Raw genomic sequence first — 19,675 nt, forward strand, 5'->3', positions numbered from 1 at the left:
CATGATTAAAAGCTTTCAAATCTAAAGAAAACTGATTAACTCATAGTTTTTCAGTCAAAATTCTTATGATATAAATTGTATGATATATTGTGAAATATCCTTATTTTATTTAAAGCTTTTTTTCTGTTGTACATTAACAATTTCTTAAGACCGAGCAGGCCTCCTGTATCCAACACAAAGCAGACGTGACCTGCTGAAGAAACATTATTTTGAGTTTTGATACTAACAGTTATTTACAACAGCAACTGCATTTGCTTCACATTCTAGATCCCCATCCATCCAGCAATCTTTTTAAAATATTTTGATAATTCATACTGAAATAACATTTCTCCATCAGATGCTTTATAGCAGAAGTTATTTCCCCCTCTCAGTCAGCTTCAACAAACAACTGAATTCAAGCTGGACATGAGCAACTAACTTTTAGACAACCTGTCTACTGAATATAAATTTAAACCTTTTTTTTAGGCATCTAGATTCCTTTATACATGATAGAACCTGTAAATCCACATTAGGAGATGATTAGCTGGATTTTAAAATTAAACCTATTCATGCACAATATCAAGGTTGTCACGATTCCACAGTTCATGAATCTCTAAAGATATAAATGCTGGGCGTTGTATTTTATTCATTTGAACACACAATATACATTGAATTTTTAGCCGCAATAAAAGCACTTTCCCAGCTCTATTTTATACTGCTTTATTCAGGTTCTGCTCCCCTCCCTGTGTCTATTACTATGGTAATGAAACCTGCAGTGAGCCACAGACCAATTAAACTCTTAACGACTTGGCAAGTACTAAGAAATCTAAATAAACTACCTGATAGGCCTTAGAGGACTAACACTCCTCAGCTTGCACTGCTACAACTTGATAAAATAGATCCAAATACTCCTAGCTAACTTTTCAAGAAGTTTTCTGGCATGTAACCATTTTTCCAGCTATTGAGAAGCATGCCTACCTCCAGAGCACAAGCTAGTTTTGATGGTTCCCATAGTCAACATTCTGTAAGCCAATATGTGCAAACTCCACGCTATTTAATACTCTATGCTTGTCAAAATAATTAAAGACTATTTTCTTTTTAGGTAGTTGAGGGGGGAAAAATATAAGTTTCTGCAACTACTTTTCAGACAACAAGGGTACTTTCAAGAATATGTAACAGCAAATAAGTGATACATGATTTTTTTTTAATTGCAAGATGAAACATTACGTAATTTGATACTTAATTTCTGTAAAAACTTCAAATCGTACCTATACTCATGCTCTAGAACTTACATATAGTAAATTTATGTAAATCTACTAAATTTACATATAGTTAGGTTGCATACTCATAACAGTCAAGTGAAGATCAGTAACTAGCTCACCCAAAGAATAACAAAAGGCACAGCAGTGGGGAAAAAAAAAATTCATTAACTGCCTTTGCTCCCACAAGGTCTAGGAAAAAAATATGACTAGCAAAATCCCCTGAGGGATAACAAATTAAGGCTCATGTTTAACAAAATTCCTAAACTATAAATATATGTTTATCAAGAACAGGCCTCGCATACAAAACCTCATAGTTTCTTTCAGCTTCTTCCTCTTCCCAACAAAAGTTGATTTGAATTTTTCTTGCTTAAAACGCAGACAGTTCTTATTTAAACCTCCTCCTGACTGACTTACACTATTGAATCAGCTGGAACTACATGAAAGAGAGTTAAATGTCATCAGTATACTATAACCCTCACAGCTCGTGTCTCATTAATAATAATTCAGACTACCTTACATACTTTAACAATTAGATGGGCAATTTGTTTTGTGCGTGGGCAAGAGAACAGGACCAGAAAAAAACAGGGATTTTTTAGGTTTTGAAATCTTCACCACATAAGTGAATGTAAGCCATCCAAATACAGACCACCTATTTCTGCTAGTTAAGTGCACATACCAAGACACCATTTCAAAGACAACAAATTCAATCTGCAGGAGTAGCAATATGGTCAACTGCAGTCCAAAATACTGTTAGTTTCTCAAGAGAGTGTAAAGACAGAGTGAAAGGAAGGTAAGTTATCTGTTGTTGCTACATTCTGGTTTGCTGCTGCTGCTTTTGAATTTAACTCTTAATTTTGCTGTGGTATATTTTGTCTCTGTTTTTTCCATATCATAGTTCAGATCACATACTTCCTTTAAAAGTTTTTTTAGCAAAATCTATGGCAACTACGTCTCCTCCATTAGGTAACTACCTTATAAATTACATCCAAGAATTTCCTCCCAAGTAAATAAGCCTTATATAACTACATGCATATTTTCACCCAACAGCTATTGAACTTGACATCTGCTAGTTTATAGAGAACTTCAAATATTCTAAGCACCTACAAGGTTCAAAAATGCCAGGGGCCAAGAAGAGAAGACCAATTAATGCCCCCATGAAGGGCAAAGTTGTGGTAAATCCCAGAGAACAGTATAAGTCATATTACTACGGACAAAAGTTTCAGCTGTGAGAAGTTTGACTCAGTTCATAGCTTCTTCAATTTCAAAGAATCAAACCTCAAAACACAAAACAAGCATTAATGCTGCCGACTAAAGAATTAGTCTAAAGAACTGCTGCTGTAAAATAAAAATTTTAAATAAATTATCACAGGTTTTCTGAACACAACTTAAACTTTGCTTAAGAGATACAAGCAGCAGATAGTATACAGTCACTCGACAAAAGCGGTCTCATTCGTACACCTTATTTGTGCCAATTTTGGCTGTAAATTTGTAAATTACTTCATGCAACATTTGGTATCAAATACCATCTACAAAAGATTATTACAGAAAAAATAAAATTAAAACAATTAGCATTTTTTGAACCACCATAACATCTCCCAAAATAACAAACTAAGATGTGATCCTATACATGCACACAGATAAAAGACTCACAGGCTCCTTTGGGCTAGGAATGAATCTCAGCTGTTTTAGAGAAACTTGTTACCCAAGAAGACAGCTCAAAATATCTCCTCTTAACAACAAAAAAGCCATCTTTCTTACAAAAGAGAAGACACTAACTTTTTTTGTTTCTAGATTCAGGACAGATAAATGTAGCAAAGATACATAATTCAGGATTACTGTAAAGGAATGTATCTTTCTCTTCTTCACTGATGGGGAATCACACTCATCCTCTTTGCTTTCTTCTTTCTCCCTTAATCTGAGTTCGACGTGAAGTAAAAGAAGTTGTACATACAACTCAAAGAAAAATCAGTAACTTTAAATAGTGTTATAAACACTGAAACAATTGACAGGTGGAAGATCCAATTGAACTATCTTCATGCTGAAGAGAAACTCTTCCCTGTTACAAGCCAACTCCCTTGTCATTTGCTTAGTATTAAGAAATGAAGAAAAAAGCTAAAGGGAGAAGCTTAGAGAAATGCAGGAGTTTATACTTACAAAAGCAAAAAATAAAAAAGCAAAAGGACTCAAGCCAACCACTTTAATGTATTAAATCATACAATCACAATTGTTCTATAGTTTAAAATTAATGCTCAGAACATCAGGGAGGGAATTTCCAGAAGGGAAACATCTAGAGACAAGAACATCACTTTCTCTCTTGACCTGTCAGGACTATTTTGCACATTTCTAAAATTAAAACAAGAGTTTATGAAGCAAGAGGAAAAGTGGACATGAACAAGAGTTTATGAAGCAAGAGGAAAAGTGGACATGAAAGACACACTTCAGAGTCTGACTATAAACTGCATTATCATCTAATATCATCTACAGTAAAAGAACACAGGAGTGACCTGACTGTAGCCCGAGCTGTCAGCTTGTATTTTAGTCATGCTGAAGACAAGTCAAGAAGAAACAGAACATTATGTACAGAAGGTTCCTGACTTTTAAAAAGGGTGGCAGAGAATAATTCAGATCCTCAATGGGAATTATATGCCTAATTGGAAACATAACCAGGAACATGGTTATCACAAAGAGAAAGTAGCACTCCAGGATACAGGACAATCATGTGGCAGGAGTTTCACTCCATGTTGCATTTAGCACTGTAATTTAATTCCTGTGGATACCAGCGGTGAGATTGCTTTTGAACAAGCATATGCAACTAAAGCACCCGAGGTGGTTTAATGACTTCGCACCAGCACCAAAACAAAGTATTTTTCCATGTTAGCATCAAAGAAAGAACTACTGATTCTTAGTAACAAACAAAAGCATTTGTTACGGGGGGGGGGGGGGGGGGGAGCAGCTTCCGTTAGAACTTTTGAAATTATGGTTTAAATCCTGCCCACTCCAACCTCTCCAAAACATCGCAGCCACAAATTAAATCAATTACTCAGTGTTTGCGCATATATGTTAGCTAGACTTGTATTCTGCCTAACAGCACAAATGATACCAAAACTGATTTTGTATGCTCAGTTATCGCAAGTACTTTCTGAAGGAGAGGATGAGAGAAGTATAAAAGATTACATGGATTAGTATATAAGCAGCTAATTGTTTCTAGTATTAGATGTACACCTCATATGCAAAGAAAGGACCTGGGGTTCCTTCCTGCTGGACACCAAGTTGAATGTGAGGCGATAATGTGCCCTTGCGGCAAAGAAGAGTAATGGTATCCTGGATTTCATTAGAAAGAGTCTTGCTAGCACGTCAAGCAAGGGAGGTGATTCTTCCCCTCTCCTCAGCACCAATGAGGCCAAACCTGGAGTACTGTGTCCAGTTCTGGACTCTCCACTACAAGAGGGACACAGACATACTGGAGAGTCCAGTGAAGGGCCACTAAGATAATGAAGGGAGTGGAGCATCTCTCCTGTGAGAAAAGGCTGAGAGAGCTGGGACTGTTCAGCTTAGAGAAGGCTCAGGGGGATCTCATCCATGTATATAAGTACCTGAAGGGAAGCTACAAAGGTGCAAAGCCATACTCTTTTCAGTGGTGCCCAGTGACACACAAACAGAAACACAGGAGGTTCAGTCTGAACGTCAGGAAAGTTTTTCACTATGAGGGTGACTGAGCACTGGAACAGGTTGCCCAGAGAGGTTGTGGAGTCTCCATCCTTGGAGATATTCAAAAGCTGTCTGGACACTATCCTGGGCAGTTGGCTGTAGGTGGCCCTGCTTAAGCAGAAAGGTTAAACTAGATGACCTCCAAAGGTCCCTTCCAACCTCAAGCACTCTGTGACATTAAAATATGAATCTCAATATAAGAAGATTATTAATTGGTTCCAGATTAGCATAAATTTAATAGTAGGATTGCACAGATGAGCCACAGATTGAAAGAGTCATTAACAATGAAAGGACACAGCTACAGCACAACCCACGTTACTCAGTAAGGTAGGGAAAAAGACACTGTCTGTATAATTGTCAATAATAAGATCATCTGTCTGAAGAACAAAGAATGTGAAATATACTTACTTGTATGAGAACAATTACTACATCATGCAGGATCATGGTGGATATTTAGCTCAACATAAACTTTGTGCTACACTCGGGCCAAATAAATGGATGAAAATTCTCAAGATACAAACATCAGACTAACAGGATAAAAGTAAAAGGCTCATACTATCAATATTTTAATCACTGAAAAAGACCGTGTAGTATTGTATGTAATTGTTCTTCAGTGCGCTTACCATGTGCTTACCATGGCAGAAGGAAGTACTGAAGACAATTCAGAAAATAACTGCATCATAATTTTAAGGACTGAAAAACATAACTTAAGAGTCCCAAAGAAAGCTGTCAAAATGCAATCTCTCAGCTGCAACGAAGCCACACCTAAGCATTACTTAAACAACAAAAAGTCAATAATAGAAGACAGACAATCCTGCCTTCGATTTTGCAAGACAAGTGTGTAAAATGATCCAAATGCCAAAAGGCAAAAGTTGAAAACAAAACCAGACACATTTAGCAGCAAGGCTATTCATGACGTTGTACTGACTTTAAAGACAGCAAGGATAATTAGACACATGAACAAAATCAAGCTTTGGGGTTTTTTGCTTGGGTTGATTTGTTTTGGTTTTTTACACTAAGTGGAGATTTATTATTCAACCGTGCCCCCCATCCAAGGTTAGGTGCACAATTTTTGGACTTGAAACAAGAACTAAATTTCAAGAATTCCTACAATCAAAATAAAGACTCATTAAGTTCCCTTAAAGATCTCTGAAAGCTGGTATCCACAGTCTTTACTGCAGAGAGGGTCAGACTCTGGTAAGTACAGTATGATATAGGACATTCCAAGCTTCTCCACCATAAAATAGTAAAATGAAGAATTTAATTTTGTTTTGGAATAAAACCCTGCACTTTTTGAAGACAATGTCATTTTCTTTGTCCAAAGGAAACAACATTGCAATATATTTCTCCCTTTAAAAGATGGACACTTGAAACAGTTTTTCATATTAAACCCCAAGAATTTAGATATGCTATGTATGTCCTTCATCTGCCACAGGTGTACACACAACTGAAATAAGATTATTTAATTAGAAGAAAGGAGGGTTTTGAAACTTATTTCAGAGAAATCTTTATAATTCTGACTTACAGAAATATCTGGCAGCTGTGGTCTCAATGAATGTTTTTTTGTAAGATTGTGCTTGTGTCCCCTAACCTCTCACCGAGCATAATCTCCTTCCTACTCAAGCTGAAAAGAAACACTGTTTTGGAAGGAAGCATGCTTCTTAGTAAACAGCTCTGTAGCTGTTTACTACAGAGAAATAACAAGAGGTAAGCTGGAAAAATGGATATACATGACAGGATGCAAACATTACTGTAGCAATTTTGCTATAGTTCAATTTAAGCTATTATCACACAGACAATCATGACAAAATTATCACTTCAAATCAGTGTATCAGAACTTACGAAAAAAAAAGAAAAAAGACTGTACAGACCAGAGATAAATGGGAAGTTTGAGTTTTCTTAACCAGTACTTACACCAAGAGCAGCTTGGTAGGTAACTTCTGACGGGAAGGTAAATGAAGGCCCTGTTGTGACTGGGCTGCTAGGGGGTGGAGTCACAATTAGCCCCGTAGTACCAATATGAACCTGCCAAAGAAAAAAAACCAGCAGGGTCAGTTCTGAGTAGTTTAATAGGAGCTGGTTTTGACACAGCTGTAAGCTTCATGGTCAAAATCACCAGTACTCTATTTGTAACTTTAGACACTAGACTAACTGTAACTAGAACACTAGAACTAATTTTTTGTTAGATACTCATCCAAAGAGCACTGGATCACACCGCTCACTTTTTTTTTCTCCCTGACATGTCAGAAACTTTGGAGATAATTGAACTAGCAATGTGAATGAACTTTTACCAATGTCAGTTTTCTGTTTTTTCCATAAAAGACTGTCAAAAAAAAAAAAAGAGTCCAAAGATATGCAAATAAAACATATTTACTGGCTTATGTAAAATCACACCAACACTTCTTTGTCTCCATTACTATCTCTTCTCCCAAAATGTAATCTCTCTGTGAAACAGACAATTGTTCACAAACTACTGTATCTTGTAACTAAAAGCTTTGAAGAAACATGAGATTAACAAATAAAGCCAGATAAATATTTCTACTTATCACAGATTAAAATGGTACATTTCTGGAATTCATGTAATTTTCCAGTTGAATTTACCTTTTACTTGCATGTACTTTATTAATATCCAATATTAGATTCGATTTAGAAAAAAATGAAGACATTAAATCACTCCAGTTGCTAGTTTCCACAGTTTAATAAAAATCTTTGTGGCACTTAAGAAATTAACAACTATATAACAAATTCGCTTACAAGTCCAAAAATATTTGCTATCATTGTATAAAAAGCGTTCCAACATGAGAGCGTTTAAGAACATTTTGTAAGATAAATTTCATGAAAGCATATATTAATATTACATATATATTTAATAATTTGAAGTAATCTGACAAGATCAGAAGCATTATAGTTATTTTTTTAAAAAAAGTACACACATGATTTATATTTGATTTCATGTAAATTACCTGAGAAGGGGCACTACAGGAAAGTCCTGTCAGCTCACTTATGCGGGCTGCTGCGGTTGGGTTGCTAGAGCTGATGAGGACAGGAGGACTGATTTCCATCGAGTGGCGATTCTGAGAAGACTGTGAAGACTTGTTGGACATAGTGAGGGAGGTAAAAGAGTGCCGTTTTTTGGTGTTTTTCTTAGTATCCGTGTGCTTTTGGGTTGAATTGTTGTGGGCTGCCCCAGAGGTACCTTCTCCAGAGTCAACAGCAGAACCTGAGGGCTTATCCAATTCTATCAGCTGTTTGGCTGCTGTGTTAAACTACAAAAGACAGTCACACATTAGTATTTTTTAGTTTATAAAAATCACCTGACTTAATCTATTTTCCTTTTATTCCTAGTATAATAGAATTTAAATCATGAAACTTCAAACTGTGACAATACTTACCTACTCTACAAACCAGGCATTACAAGAGTGACAAGTCTTCTGCTACAGACTCAACACGTTTACTGTTGGGCTGGTGTGGACTACCCATCAGAGGTAAAATTTCAGTCAGAAAGGACATTATGCTTTAGTCCAGATATGGATTAGTTCACCAATATCTGCTGCCTGTGTCATCTATAAACAGGCTGAAACACAGCAGTCCCATCTAACCCAATAATATAAAAATCTGCATTACAAAACTTCTTGAGTGTTCATTTCACTTTAAGCCTTTTTTCGTTTGTTTCTATGACATAAGCCCACACCTTTGCATGTGGGCTCTTGAACACATTCCTCTTAGTATCCCTTGGTATTTATGCATATATCTTTAACACTACCACTAGTAAAAAACAGGCTTCATAAACACAGATTTAAGAACATTGTAGGACAGACTAAATATCCACCTATATCAGTATACTGCCTGACAGCAAGTAGCTATACAAGCATAAGACAGTATAAGGAGAAAAGAAACATACTGGCAGTTCTGTGGGAATACCTTCTCAGCTCCTGAATTTTCTAATGCAGAGGCAGCATATCTGTGCCTAAGAAACCCCAAATGGATTTTTCTTAATTTAAGCTTACCTAACTAGGTTTTGTTCACAATGAAATTTTCTAATTTTTACAACAATATTATATTAAATACAAACAAATCCTTTCCAATGAGGAAAAACAGAATCCCAGACATTTTCTTATTACAATGAAATGTCAACTATGTAAGAAAAGGGGAAAAAAAACCCCAAACATAAACCCCAACATTTTTCTCAAACCCTTTATTTCCAGACAGTCTTATTTACATTTTAGAGCTACTGGAAATAATAATGTCAGAACTCTCACTTATTCATGAGCTAAATTGACACCAGCACCAGTTTTCTGAAGAGGTTAACTAATGTTAGTATGTACCACTAAATATGAATACCGTTACTTGGGTAAGTGTAGCCAGTTATGAAGGGATAAATCTTTTCTGAAGAACATCAGGAGGAAAAAATTGAAGTGGTTACTGTGGAAGTACTATTTCTGCTCTTCAGTATATTATTTCTTCTATTTATTTTACCCATTTTTCCACAAATCTTAAGATATCTACTATGCTCATGACAAGTTTTAAAGCAGCATTTCACCCCATCAAAACTACACTAGACAAATAACATATCACTAATCATGACAGCATCAACACCTATTTAAATGCAGCTCCTACAAATGGTAACAGCTTATACCCTGAACACTTTCCTATCTCTCAGGACAAGTAGATATATAAAAACCAGTACAAAAAAAAAAAAAAAAAAAAAAAAAAAGAATAAAAGGCAGCTGAAAAGAACAGGAAGGATAGGAGAAGACAATGTCACAGTAGTAAATTTTCCTAAGAAAAAGGTGGATGCTAGATTTTCAATCCTGCTAAACATGTACAAAATTATTTTGTTCATATGCTCCCACTTGTGTAGTACAGAAGAGATAACCATACAGCTTTCTCCAACTAACTTGCAAGCCCATTATTTAGGAAGCTTTTTATTTATTAAATTTTAAATTTAGAGCAAACATACTTTTAACAGATCAGTGAAGACAATGTTATTTTATCACAGAACAAAGATAAGATGCTGAAGGATATGAAACAAGTAGAAAATAAGACCCAAAAAAGCCTACTCCGCTACTCATCCTATCAGGGTCTTCTCCTTCATCATGGAAGAACATGCAGGCTTTTCAAAGACTAATTATTTTATGTATTTTGCACATTTTATTTTTTCCAACTCAGATTGAAATTTTTCATGTCCTTCCTGACAACCTGTGTCTTCCATATTGTCTTATGAAATGGCTGCAACCACTTCCATTCTTATCTAATCTACTTCCCTATTTAGCAAAGAACCTGTTCACAAATTACACAGCTTAGAGAAAGAAAAGCAGTACTCATTTCTAAAACAAGAACTACCTCATTGAAAAAGTTAAGGGATCAGCCAGGAACAAAAAACAAAACCAAAAGCCACTCTGCTAAAAGCATCCCAAAATACCTGTTACACCTAATTATATTTGTTTACCTCCTGAAGCTATTAATGCCTCCAGAATCTGATTATTCTATACAGTGAGCAATTTATTACAGGAGAGTTAAGGCTTGCCCATGGGATTGATTCAAGACTACTTCGAATATAAGCAACATACTGAGCTTTCTTATGTAGCGAAGAAAGCACAGGACAGTAGCACGAACCTGAACATGGAAGTGAACTGGCCTTAGAAGTGACCTGAGGACAGCAACAGTTGCAGAACACTGTGCAGAGTGCAGTTTACTTCCTTGAGAAAAGAAGGGAAGAACTTGCATGTATTCTCCAATGAAATGGCTAGCAACCCTTGAAAGTCACCACGGGAATGCATCCCACTCATGCTATAAAGTGTTGCAATACAGCATTCCTTGCTGCAAAAATCATCCCTGTATCTATTCTCACATGTTCCACATCAGTTGCTTGCCTGAATAAATGTATTTGAACTGAAGCTTCTTCAACTTTTACATTCACATTTATTTGTTTTCTCCATTCAACAAAATTTTTGCTGTAACAGGTAGCCTGAAATCCAATTCCCTTTCCTGCCCAAACCCAGGAAACAGAATAACTTCCCAAACGGGGGCAAGACAGAGGAGTCTGGCTGAGCTGCATCTCAGCGCTGCAGTAGGGGTCGAGGCAAGCAGATAGGCTTCTGCCTGCTTGCAGTTGTCTGGAGAAATTATCAAGTAAATTCCCATGCAAGACCTTTTTCAAGGTCTCTTACAGTTGTGCTTTACTATACTTATTTAACAAAGTAATTTGGGTGTTCTTCAGTCCTATGTAGAGTTACAATTCAATTATCATCACTTTTTGAAATTAAATGAAAACATCACCTTCTCCCTCCAACAATCTTATGCATTCATTCAAAGTTTCTACTTATGCAATTTTACTATGTCATCATATGTCAGGAAGTTATTTTTCCACATTACCAACACTATTATTAGTCAAATTCTGATTTCTAGACAACATTTCACTTTCACATATATTTAGTAACAAAGAAGTAAAGCGTAAGCAGAACTAAGGCAAACATTGTCCTTATCTGATACTGGTTTTGCTAATCATTGTCCTGGAGGATAGTAAATAGATTAGAAACATAAATTCAGCTTCACAATTAAAGTTTTAGAACAAACATATTTTGTCCAAATCAGCGGAAGAACCTTGAACAGATCACAAACATAAGCAAAGCTGCATTTATATTACTTTTTAAAACTAATTAAATAGCTCTGTATTGCAGTTTTTGTTAGGGAAATGAATCAAAACTATGAAACTCAGAAGTTCTCATTGGAATGATAACACTGAGGTTATCTCATTCAAATATGGAGGGGATTAGACTATAATTCTACTCAAAATTAACAGTTCTACTCAATGTGGAATACATTGTTCACTTTTTGCATAAATTTTCTACTTTAAGTTTTGGGCAGGCAAAACTGTCAAAAAATAGAGGAAAGTTTCTGTAAAAGGTTTTACCTCATTCTTCTGAGTTAGTATTGTTACAGAAGTTTGATTTTTTTTCTCCTAAGCATGCTAAATCATATCACATCATCTAACAGTGAGAGACAAAGTTTAGCCAAGTGCAACGTTAAAAAGACCATGCTGAAAATCCAGTCTAAAATCCAATCTAGAATGTATAGACAAAAAAAAAATTATGTATGTTTGAAACTCTCCTGTTTGGTACAGGAGAGGATGCTCACAAAAAAAACACCCCAACCTGACACACTAGGTACATAAAGTTTTATGTTCTCATTGATTAAATGTGCTGATAGATGCAGTTATAGAAAATTACAATGAACTTAAAATTCTACTACAGTGGACATTTTGGATCATTTGGGGTTTTTTCCCTACATTTCTATAAGATTGCTTATAAATAAAGCTAGACGAGCTGAATTAATAATACAAAGGGTGTTTCCCACTCATTCATGTTAACTTGGCAAAATGAAAACAGTCATTATCTTCTACTGACATTTTGATTGAAAAGTGATTCCTTTTCTCTGATTTTTCTTTTTCTATTCTGGGTGTTTGTATTTTTCTAGTTGTTCTGTATGAGTGCTGAATAACTTGTGAAAGTGTAAATACAGCTTAGATTTGAAGTGTGTTAACTAACGTTAAACCACATCAAAATGTCAAATTTGAGGTCTTTCTAAGAAATGTTTAGGCTAAGAAGCATACTCTACGTAGAAAAATTCTAATAACATTCGGCACTACTTAGAAATTAGAATTTCATTTTTTCAATATTCGCATTATCTATTTTTCATTTGCAGATAGAAGTAATTATTTCACAGTGCTATGCTCCTAGATCTCCCATATCATTTTAGTGGGGATTTGCAAGCGTGTACAAAAGGGCTTGTGCCTGTCCTAAAAGGGTTACCTGAACATACATTTTCTTAGTTGATGGAATTTGTCTGAAAACATCACTGGCAAAATACATTTTGTGACTGAGTATAATTTCTACAGAATTTTTTTCAAGAGTATATCTCCATTTTGCAAACTTTTGTAGCAATGGAAATTGAGTCAGTTAGCTAAATAGTTAGCTCAAGTGGCAGCCCTAGGAAACATCTATTTCTAACTTGGCTAAGTTAAGTTATTTAGTATTAAAAAGCACCACAAAAAGCTTTACCAGATAAACTGAAGGGCCAGTTAATTTCAAGGAGCTAGGAATGAATAGCCAGGGGCAAGAACTTCTTAAACTGGCTTCTTAAATTGAAGCCAGAACTGCACCAAGGCTGAAACCCTTCTGGTTTTGTTGTTGCTTTTTCAGTTGTGAAATTTTCTATGCCCAGATATACATTACATCAACCTATAAAAATTTATACACATATTTTCCTTTTTAAAAAGAACAAATTCTATGTTGGTTGAACACAGTCATTTTTTTTATAAGTCCCCATCTCATCAGGGCATTCAGAAATTTAAATTAATAAAACTTGACTTGATTCCTAGTATGGTTATACATCTCTTCTGTGATCTGAGGTACATAACTCTCATCCCGTATGTAACATGAAAATACTTTTTTTTTTTCATCATTCTGACTCATTTATTTAAATAAAATCTTGTCAGTGCAAGAAGTGCATCCTACCAAGTACCCACAGCATACCTATGAGAAAGACAAATACTATTCCAAACCTCTATATCTTTCTGTAATGCAAATTTTAACAATCATTGTTGCAGCTGTATACACTGTTCTTAATCACCTGTCTTTCTATATAGAAGATCAGCTTTCAACTCTTAAACCTTAAAAGGTTGGGGAAACTTTCTCAACTGCCACCTCTCACTGTAAATTGTCATATCACATATGAGAAATGCAGGAAGATATACAAGATTTTATATAAGAGTATGCTGGATGTAAAAGGCAATGCTTTACCTGCTTAACAACAGCCTATATTCTTTGACTTTTTAGTTAAGCTAATTTGGTTTTGAGAGGCAGGCATTAGGAACAGTGCAAAGCTTACTATTTCTCTGACTTGCTGATTGATTTCATTTTTTGGTTAAGTGTGGTTTGTGATGGACTGCATGACTCCACTGTTAACAAGAAAACACAGTGACTGCCTCCAAGTACTCTCGTTCCAATTCCATTCAATGAAAAGAGGTATCAAATTGCTAACTAAAAATCACTGGTTCAACTGCTGAGGTCATTAACTTTCCAAAAATAAGCACATACATCTTTGATTATTTTATGTCTAATAGCATTTGTATCTCGGGTTATTTTTGAATCATCACCAGTGCTGATTATTTTCCCTTTTGGAAAATTAAATACACAGTGGGTGCAACCTTACTGAGGGCCCAGCTTTACTCACCTCAACATATGAAATTGGAAATATTCCTATCTTGTCAGCCAGCATTCCTTCTGCCCAATTTTCATCCACGCGGCGAATTACAGTCAGAACATCATCCTGTGTGAACATGCAGCGATTATGTCTCCCAGCTCTAATTAAACTTCTAATTTAATTTCCCTCCATAACGCACAGGTAATCAGAGAAGACGTACATGGACAAGCACTACAGAGAAAGCATTCTGTAACAAACATGTCACTTTTGGGGTTGAAGTTGGTTCCAGCTGTTCCTTTTCCTATTTTGTCAGAGTTCAGCTAACTGTCCACAGCTAAACTCAGCCATCGGACTCCGTCCTTAGTGCCAGACTTCCTGCCACATTCAGTCCATGGTATTCATCAGCCCCCCTTTAAGTCCTTGGCATTAATCAACAGAATTGCAATCTTTTTTCTTCTCAACTGACTCATTACCTCATCTTCCCTAGATGTTTGTTTTCTATTTAAGTACTTAAGAACACCGGTGATACGATTTCTTTCACACCTACATGGAGCATTTGGATTAGATATGGTTTTGAGAATGTTACAAAAAAAAAAAAAGAATTTATGTGCACATTAAACATTTCTCTCGCTTATACTGAGATATGTAATTGTTTCATCTGCAAGTTAAAATATTTGGAAACAAGTATGCTTACTCAAGCAAGACTGGAGATTTAAACAAAAAACAAAAAACAGTTTGCCAACAAGTTAATCAAAATATGCAAGCTAATGCCAATCATCCTCAACAGTATTGCTGTTCTGTGTTGTAATAACCACTGTCTATGCACATGTTAATATCTTTCCTTTTTAGAATTTTAACCATCCTTTTCATTTTTAATAGGCAAGTGTAGAAAAGTGATTTGCTCATATTTCATTTTGCACCATTTCTGTGCAATTTGATAATCAGAAACTGAAAACAAAGGAACAGCTCTGATTCCTGTTAAAACTCTGTATCATTATGTGCCTTGCAAGACTGAAACTTAATTATAACAGCAATAACAAGAACAAAATTTGTATTTCTTACTAATCACTATTAGTACTAATATAGAATGACAAAGTTTAATAGTACTTTGTCTGGTATCTAGATCCTAAAAACGTTGCTTACTAAATGCTAAGCTGAAAACAGTACCAACTTTGATTTTAAAACGGGTGTTTCTTTAGAAGATGGAACCCTTCTAATTCATAACATAGGTTATTTCTCATCATTAAGAACATTACTACTGTAATTATGAAAAACTGCCTTCTCAAAAATAAAACCTCAGAGAAATTATGTGTAATTTAGGAAGAGAAGGAAGGCAAAACTAATCAACACAGGAGAAATACCTGCAGAATTACTTGCCCTTTTCACATTTGTGCAGCTCCGTTTAAAAAAAATGTAGACAAGACTACAGAAGAGCCTTATTATTTCTTAATCCAAGTGAATAAAATTATTAAAAGAAAATAATAATTTTATTCTGTTTTTACCTTTGCAAATGGTAAACAGTCTTTATCTGCTTCCTTGTCTTTTACTTCAAAGTCATAAAGTGCTTTGCACTGCGGCGGAGGTTGAGGTAAAGGTTTAATAATCTGAACAAAATTGGTAGGAAAAAAGCCATGGATGCCATTGACTTCTCCATGATACCAATTTTCATCCACCTGTCGACGCAAAATGATGATGTCTCCTTTACTGAATTTAAGATCTCCAGGTTCTTTTCCCTCGTAGTTATACAATGCTTTGGCACACGGTAACTGAGGTACACCCTAAAGAAGAAAAAAATAACAACACTAGAATTAGATGAGTATTAATAAATAGAATTTATACTACATTCTTTGTGACACTATGAATGAAACTGTATAAAAATGCAAAGTAAAGTTATGCACAATAAAATTACCTTATTGCAATGATTCTACTGATTTTACTCAAATATGTAGGAAGAGCTTCAGTTCTACAGTGTCTTCACATCTCCCTAAATTTCATTATGATTTTCAGTAATGCTACAACATTGCTAGGCACAAAAGAGGCAAAACCCCATCATAATTTAACACTCATATAATACTTTACTAAGCTTAAATATTTTTTAAAAAACCAAACAAACACAAAATAAACAAACTGTAAAGTATCCTGACCACTTTAGAGATCTGATAGAAAAATGCTGCAAGAAAATACAGCACTAGAATAACAAATCTGCTATAAGACCTTTAAGGCATGTTTTCTGCCTGACTTTCTTATTATTTTCCTCACTTTATCTATTTCATGTGCACAGAATGCTAAGCATGAAGACATAAGGGAGGTGTTTTCCAGCTTGAAAAATAGATCTGGCTTTATTAAAGGTGAGACATTTCATCCTGGAATAAGCCTTTAAATTTAATTATTTATTTAAAAACACAGCTAAAAAGAATTACTGGAAAAAAATGTTCAAGGTGTGTATCCTTGGGTTTTCTTCACTTGATTCCTCCATAATATCTGAAAACTATAGGTCATTGGTGCTGCTTTTGAATGCATATCAGACGGATTACAATATAATTCTGTATCATCCTCCTTTATATACACTCCAGGGTTCAGGGTTTTTTTAATTGCTCTGTCTATGTCTCCACATTTTGCAAGAGTGAGCAACACTAGTACTAGGGCTACTGCTTTCAAAACTTTCTTTTTTCTCCAATTTGAAAACCTAGAGGGGAGCTCACTCCCTTAATAATGCAAACAGCAATAAACTGCATTACTAAGACAGTCTTTCCATAGCAAAGACAGCATTTAGTCAACTAGAGCATAATATTTCACATCTTTAATGTCCTTATGGAAAAGGCACATTTCAATGAAATTCAATGTTGGTGATATTATTCACCACATCTACCCCATAGTAGGTCTCAAGTCTTCTACCAACTCAGATTGTAAAGTGGAGTTGCATTTGCAATATCTCAAGAGGTACACACACAAAGCAAGGAAGTTCTCAGAAGGGATTACCACTTTGAGTCTGTCTCATTCGTCGGGAGACGGAGTGCTTGATAATTTATTTCACATTTAACGCTACAATTTTGTCTTTCAATATAATACAATTTGGACATCTTTATAAAACTGTACACAAAAATTAAACAGATTAATAATTTAATGACTGGATAAATAATATCTTAAAGATTATCTTATTTAATAATTTCCTTTCTTTACCAAACAGTAAAAGGAAAACCATATGTATATACATATGTACAGATGAGTATGATTTCCATATGAATACAGGAAAATCATAGTTCATTCTATTGCATCTGGGATGGGCACTAAAATTATCACATTAGCAGGATCCATGTAGTTGTTCACAGAAGATGGTGATCTTCAGACTGAAGCAAACAGTATTTTTCTTCATGATCACACTTAATGCGCATCAGTGCAGAATATAAACACCACTAGCATACTCTGTACAAACCTGCATAGGAAAAAAAGACTAAGACATCAACTAAAGAATTTGTGGGGCCCAACGGACTGAGGGGGAAATTCATAGCCACAATAGAAGAATTTAAAAATATGTATGTATTTTTTAGTCCTATGTGCTCTCTGCAGAGTTCAGTGCAGATGTAGTAAGGACAAGTGCAGAGAGAGAACTGGCGGGAAGAGGGCAGGTTGGAAGCAAAACTAAACACACCTCTACACAAGAGAGCAGACACTGCTTGCTTACCCATTTCCATCCCAATAACAAACAAATCAACCAAAAAATTACGGCCCTTCAGTGATTACAGGCCAAAGAATAACTTGGTAGGAAAAGGGCCCCAAGCAATTAGGACTACTACAAGACATACGCATCTCTCTTGCACTGCGTTCTCCCAGGAATCGCCCCACTGTCCTGGGAAAAAATTTTCTACATCCCTGTACTGAGGAAGATCTTTAAGATTATCTGTGTGTATAAAATACAGTTGAGAAAAAAATCTTTTTAAAAACAAACAAAACTAAAACAAACCCGGAGTGCCAGAGCAGCAGATCATGCCAAAGTGATCTAACTCATGATCTGGTCATCATTTGTTAGAACTCGATATTGCATTTATGTAGTTTATCACAAAGCCTCCTATGAACAAACCTTCACTCAACCGTACAAACATCTGTTTATATTTTATAGGAAGTTCTTTTCCCAGTGTATACATTGAGTTTCTGCAAAGCTTGTTTCCCACGTTAAATAAAAATGGTTCCAGTCCATAATTTCAAACAGAACAAAGTTCAACAAAACATGCACTTAGTTCTTAGTCAGACTGCCAGGGATTAAAGAGAAACAGTTAAATGACTCGGAAGAGAAGTAACATGAATTCCTTTTTCTTCTGTCCCAGGGGGAGGATGAAGCGAGGAGGAGCGGGTGCGATGGGGAGCACTGTTCCCAGGGGTACGGTATCGAGGGCCCTCGAGCACCATCTTCACATTCCTCCTCCGCTGAGCAACCTGGGAGCCGTGGCTCACAGCTGGTGCCTTCTGGGCCTGTGGCAGTGAGCAGCCTTGGACAGCTTCAGCCCCCCCTTCTGCCCCTCCGCCTGTTCACCAGGAGAGAAGGCCACGAAGATACGCCAAGTCAGAGTTTACGTTTCACTCCATGTCTCTCACTTGGCTAAACATGAAAGGAAGGCTTTGGAAGAAAAACTTTGCAGCCTACCCTTAGGTTTCCAGCTGCCATTGACCCTGCCAGCTCTTTGAGAAAGCAACAACAACCAAAAAAATAAAAGCAGACAAAAACCATTTTAGGAAATTAAAAGATAAAACTCACAAAGACTCCACACAAAATATGTTTCTTAGAATTATTTCCTCAGTCCTTATGCAAAACGCATACACAAAAATACTTGACCTTCTAATGCTACTGCTAATGTACAAACTCTTTAATTTTTAGCTAAGGGATGGATACGCATAAATTTCACATGTCAGATTCCTTTAAGGAAAATAAAATTAATGAGATACGATGACATCAAAACAAATAGTTTAACAACAATATGAAAAAATGCATATGCATTCATATATATGAGTCTTTGGTTCCCCAGATTTCTTCTCCCAATCCAGATATTTTGTCTTAGAAACCTACAGAATTCACTGGAAATTGTCCTCTTTGGATCAATACTTTGTCTTCAGTCACCTTATTTCGAACTTTAGTCTGGACAATATGCAACTGTATGTATTTTCATGAGCTTAAGCCAAGAGAAACTTATGCCTGCACAGAAACACGAGATCTGATTTCCTTTTAAAAAGGAGTTTCTGTGGCAGAAGCCCAAATGTAAATATGCTTACACTGGCATAAAACAGTGTTCATTGTATCACTTACTGCACTTTGAGAACCAGCATAAGCTAAAGTAGCAAAAATAGTAAATCCCCTCCAAAGGAAATGAATGGAACAGATACTGGGTCATCTGCATCTCCGTTTCCTTCCAACCTCCCCAGCCGCTGAGCTGCTGGGCGTCACTTTTCCAAGCCAGCACGGCATTCCCTGTTCTCTGGCCACGAGACTGGGACATGGCCTAGGCTTCTCTGTGAACCAGCTGAATTTACCT

At 35.8% G+C, this 19,675-nt stretch overlaps 1 protein-coding gene across 2 annotated transcripts in view; it reads right to left on the reverse strand.

Annotated features, from left to right (window-relative positions):
- SH3RF1 (SH3 domain containing ring finger 1) overlaps positions 1-19,675 on the reverse strand; it is an 86,722-nt gene that overhangs the window by 18,078 nt on the left and 48,969 nt on the right. For both annotated transcript variants that reach the window (XM_074905738.1, XM_074905739.1), the window contains exons 3-6: positions 15,656-15,931; positions 14,184-14,279; positions 7,913-8,215; positions 6,864-6,974 (exon numbers count right to left, since the gene is read on the reverse strand). In XM_074905738.1, coding sequence (XP_074761839.1) covers positions 6,864-6,974; positions 7,913-8,215; positions 14,184-14,279; positions 15,656-15,931 — 786 coding nt within the window. The remainder of the gene's footprint in view (positions 1-6,863; positions 6,975-7,912; positions 8,216-14,183; positions 14,280-15,655; positions 15,932-19,675) is intronic.

The sequence above is a fragment of the Athene noctua genome, chromosome 4 (assembly GCF_965140245.1).
Source record: "Athene noctua chromosome 4, bAthNoc1.hap1.1, whole genome shotgun sequence".
NCBI lineage: Eukaryota > Metazoa > Chordata > Aves > Strigiformes > Strigidae > Athene > Athene noctua.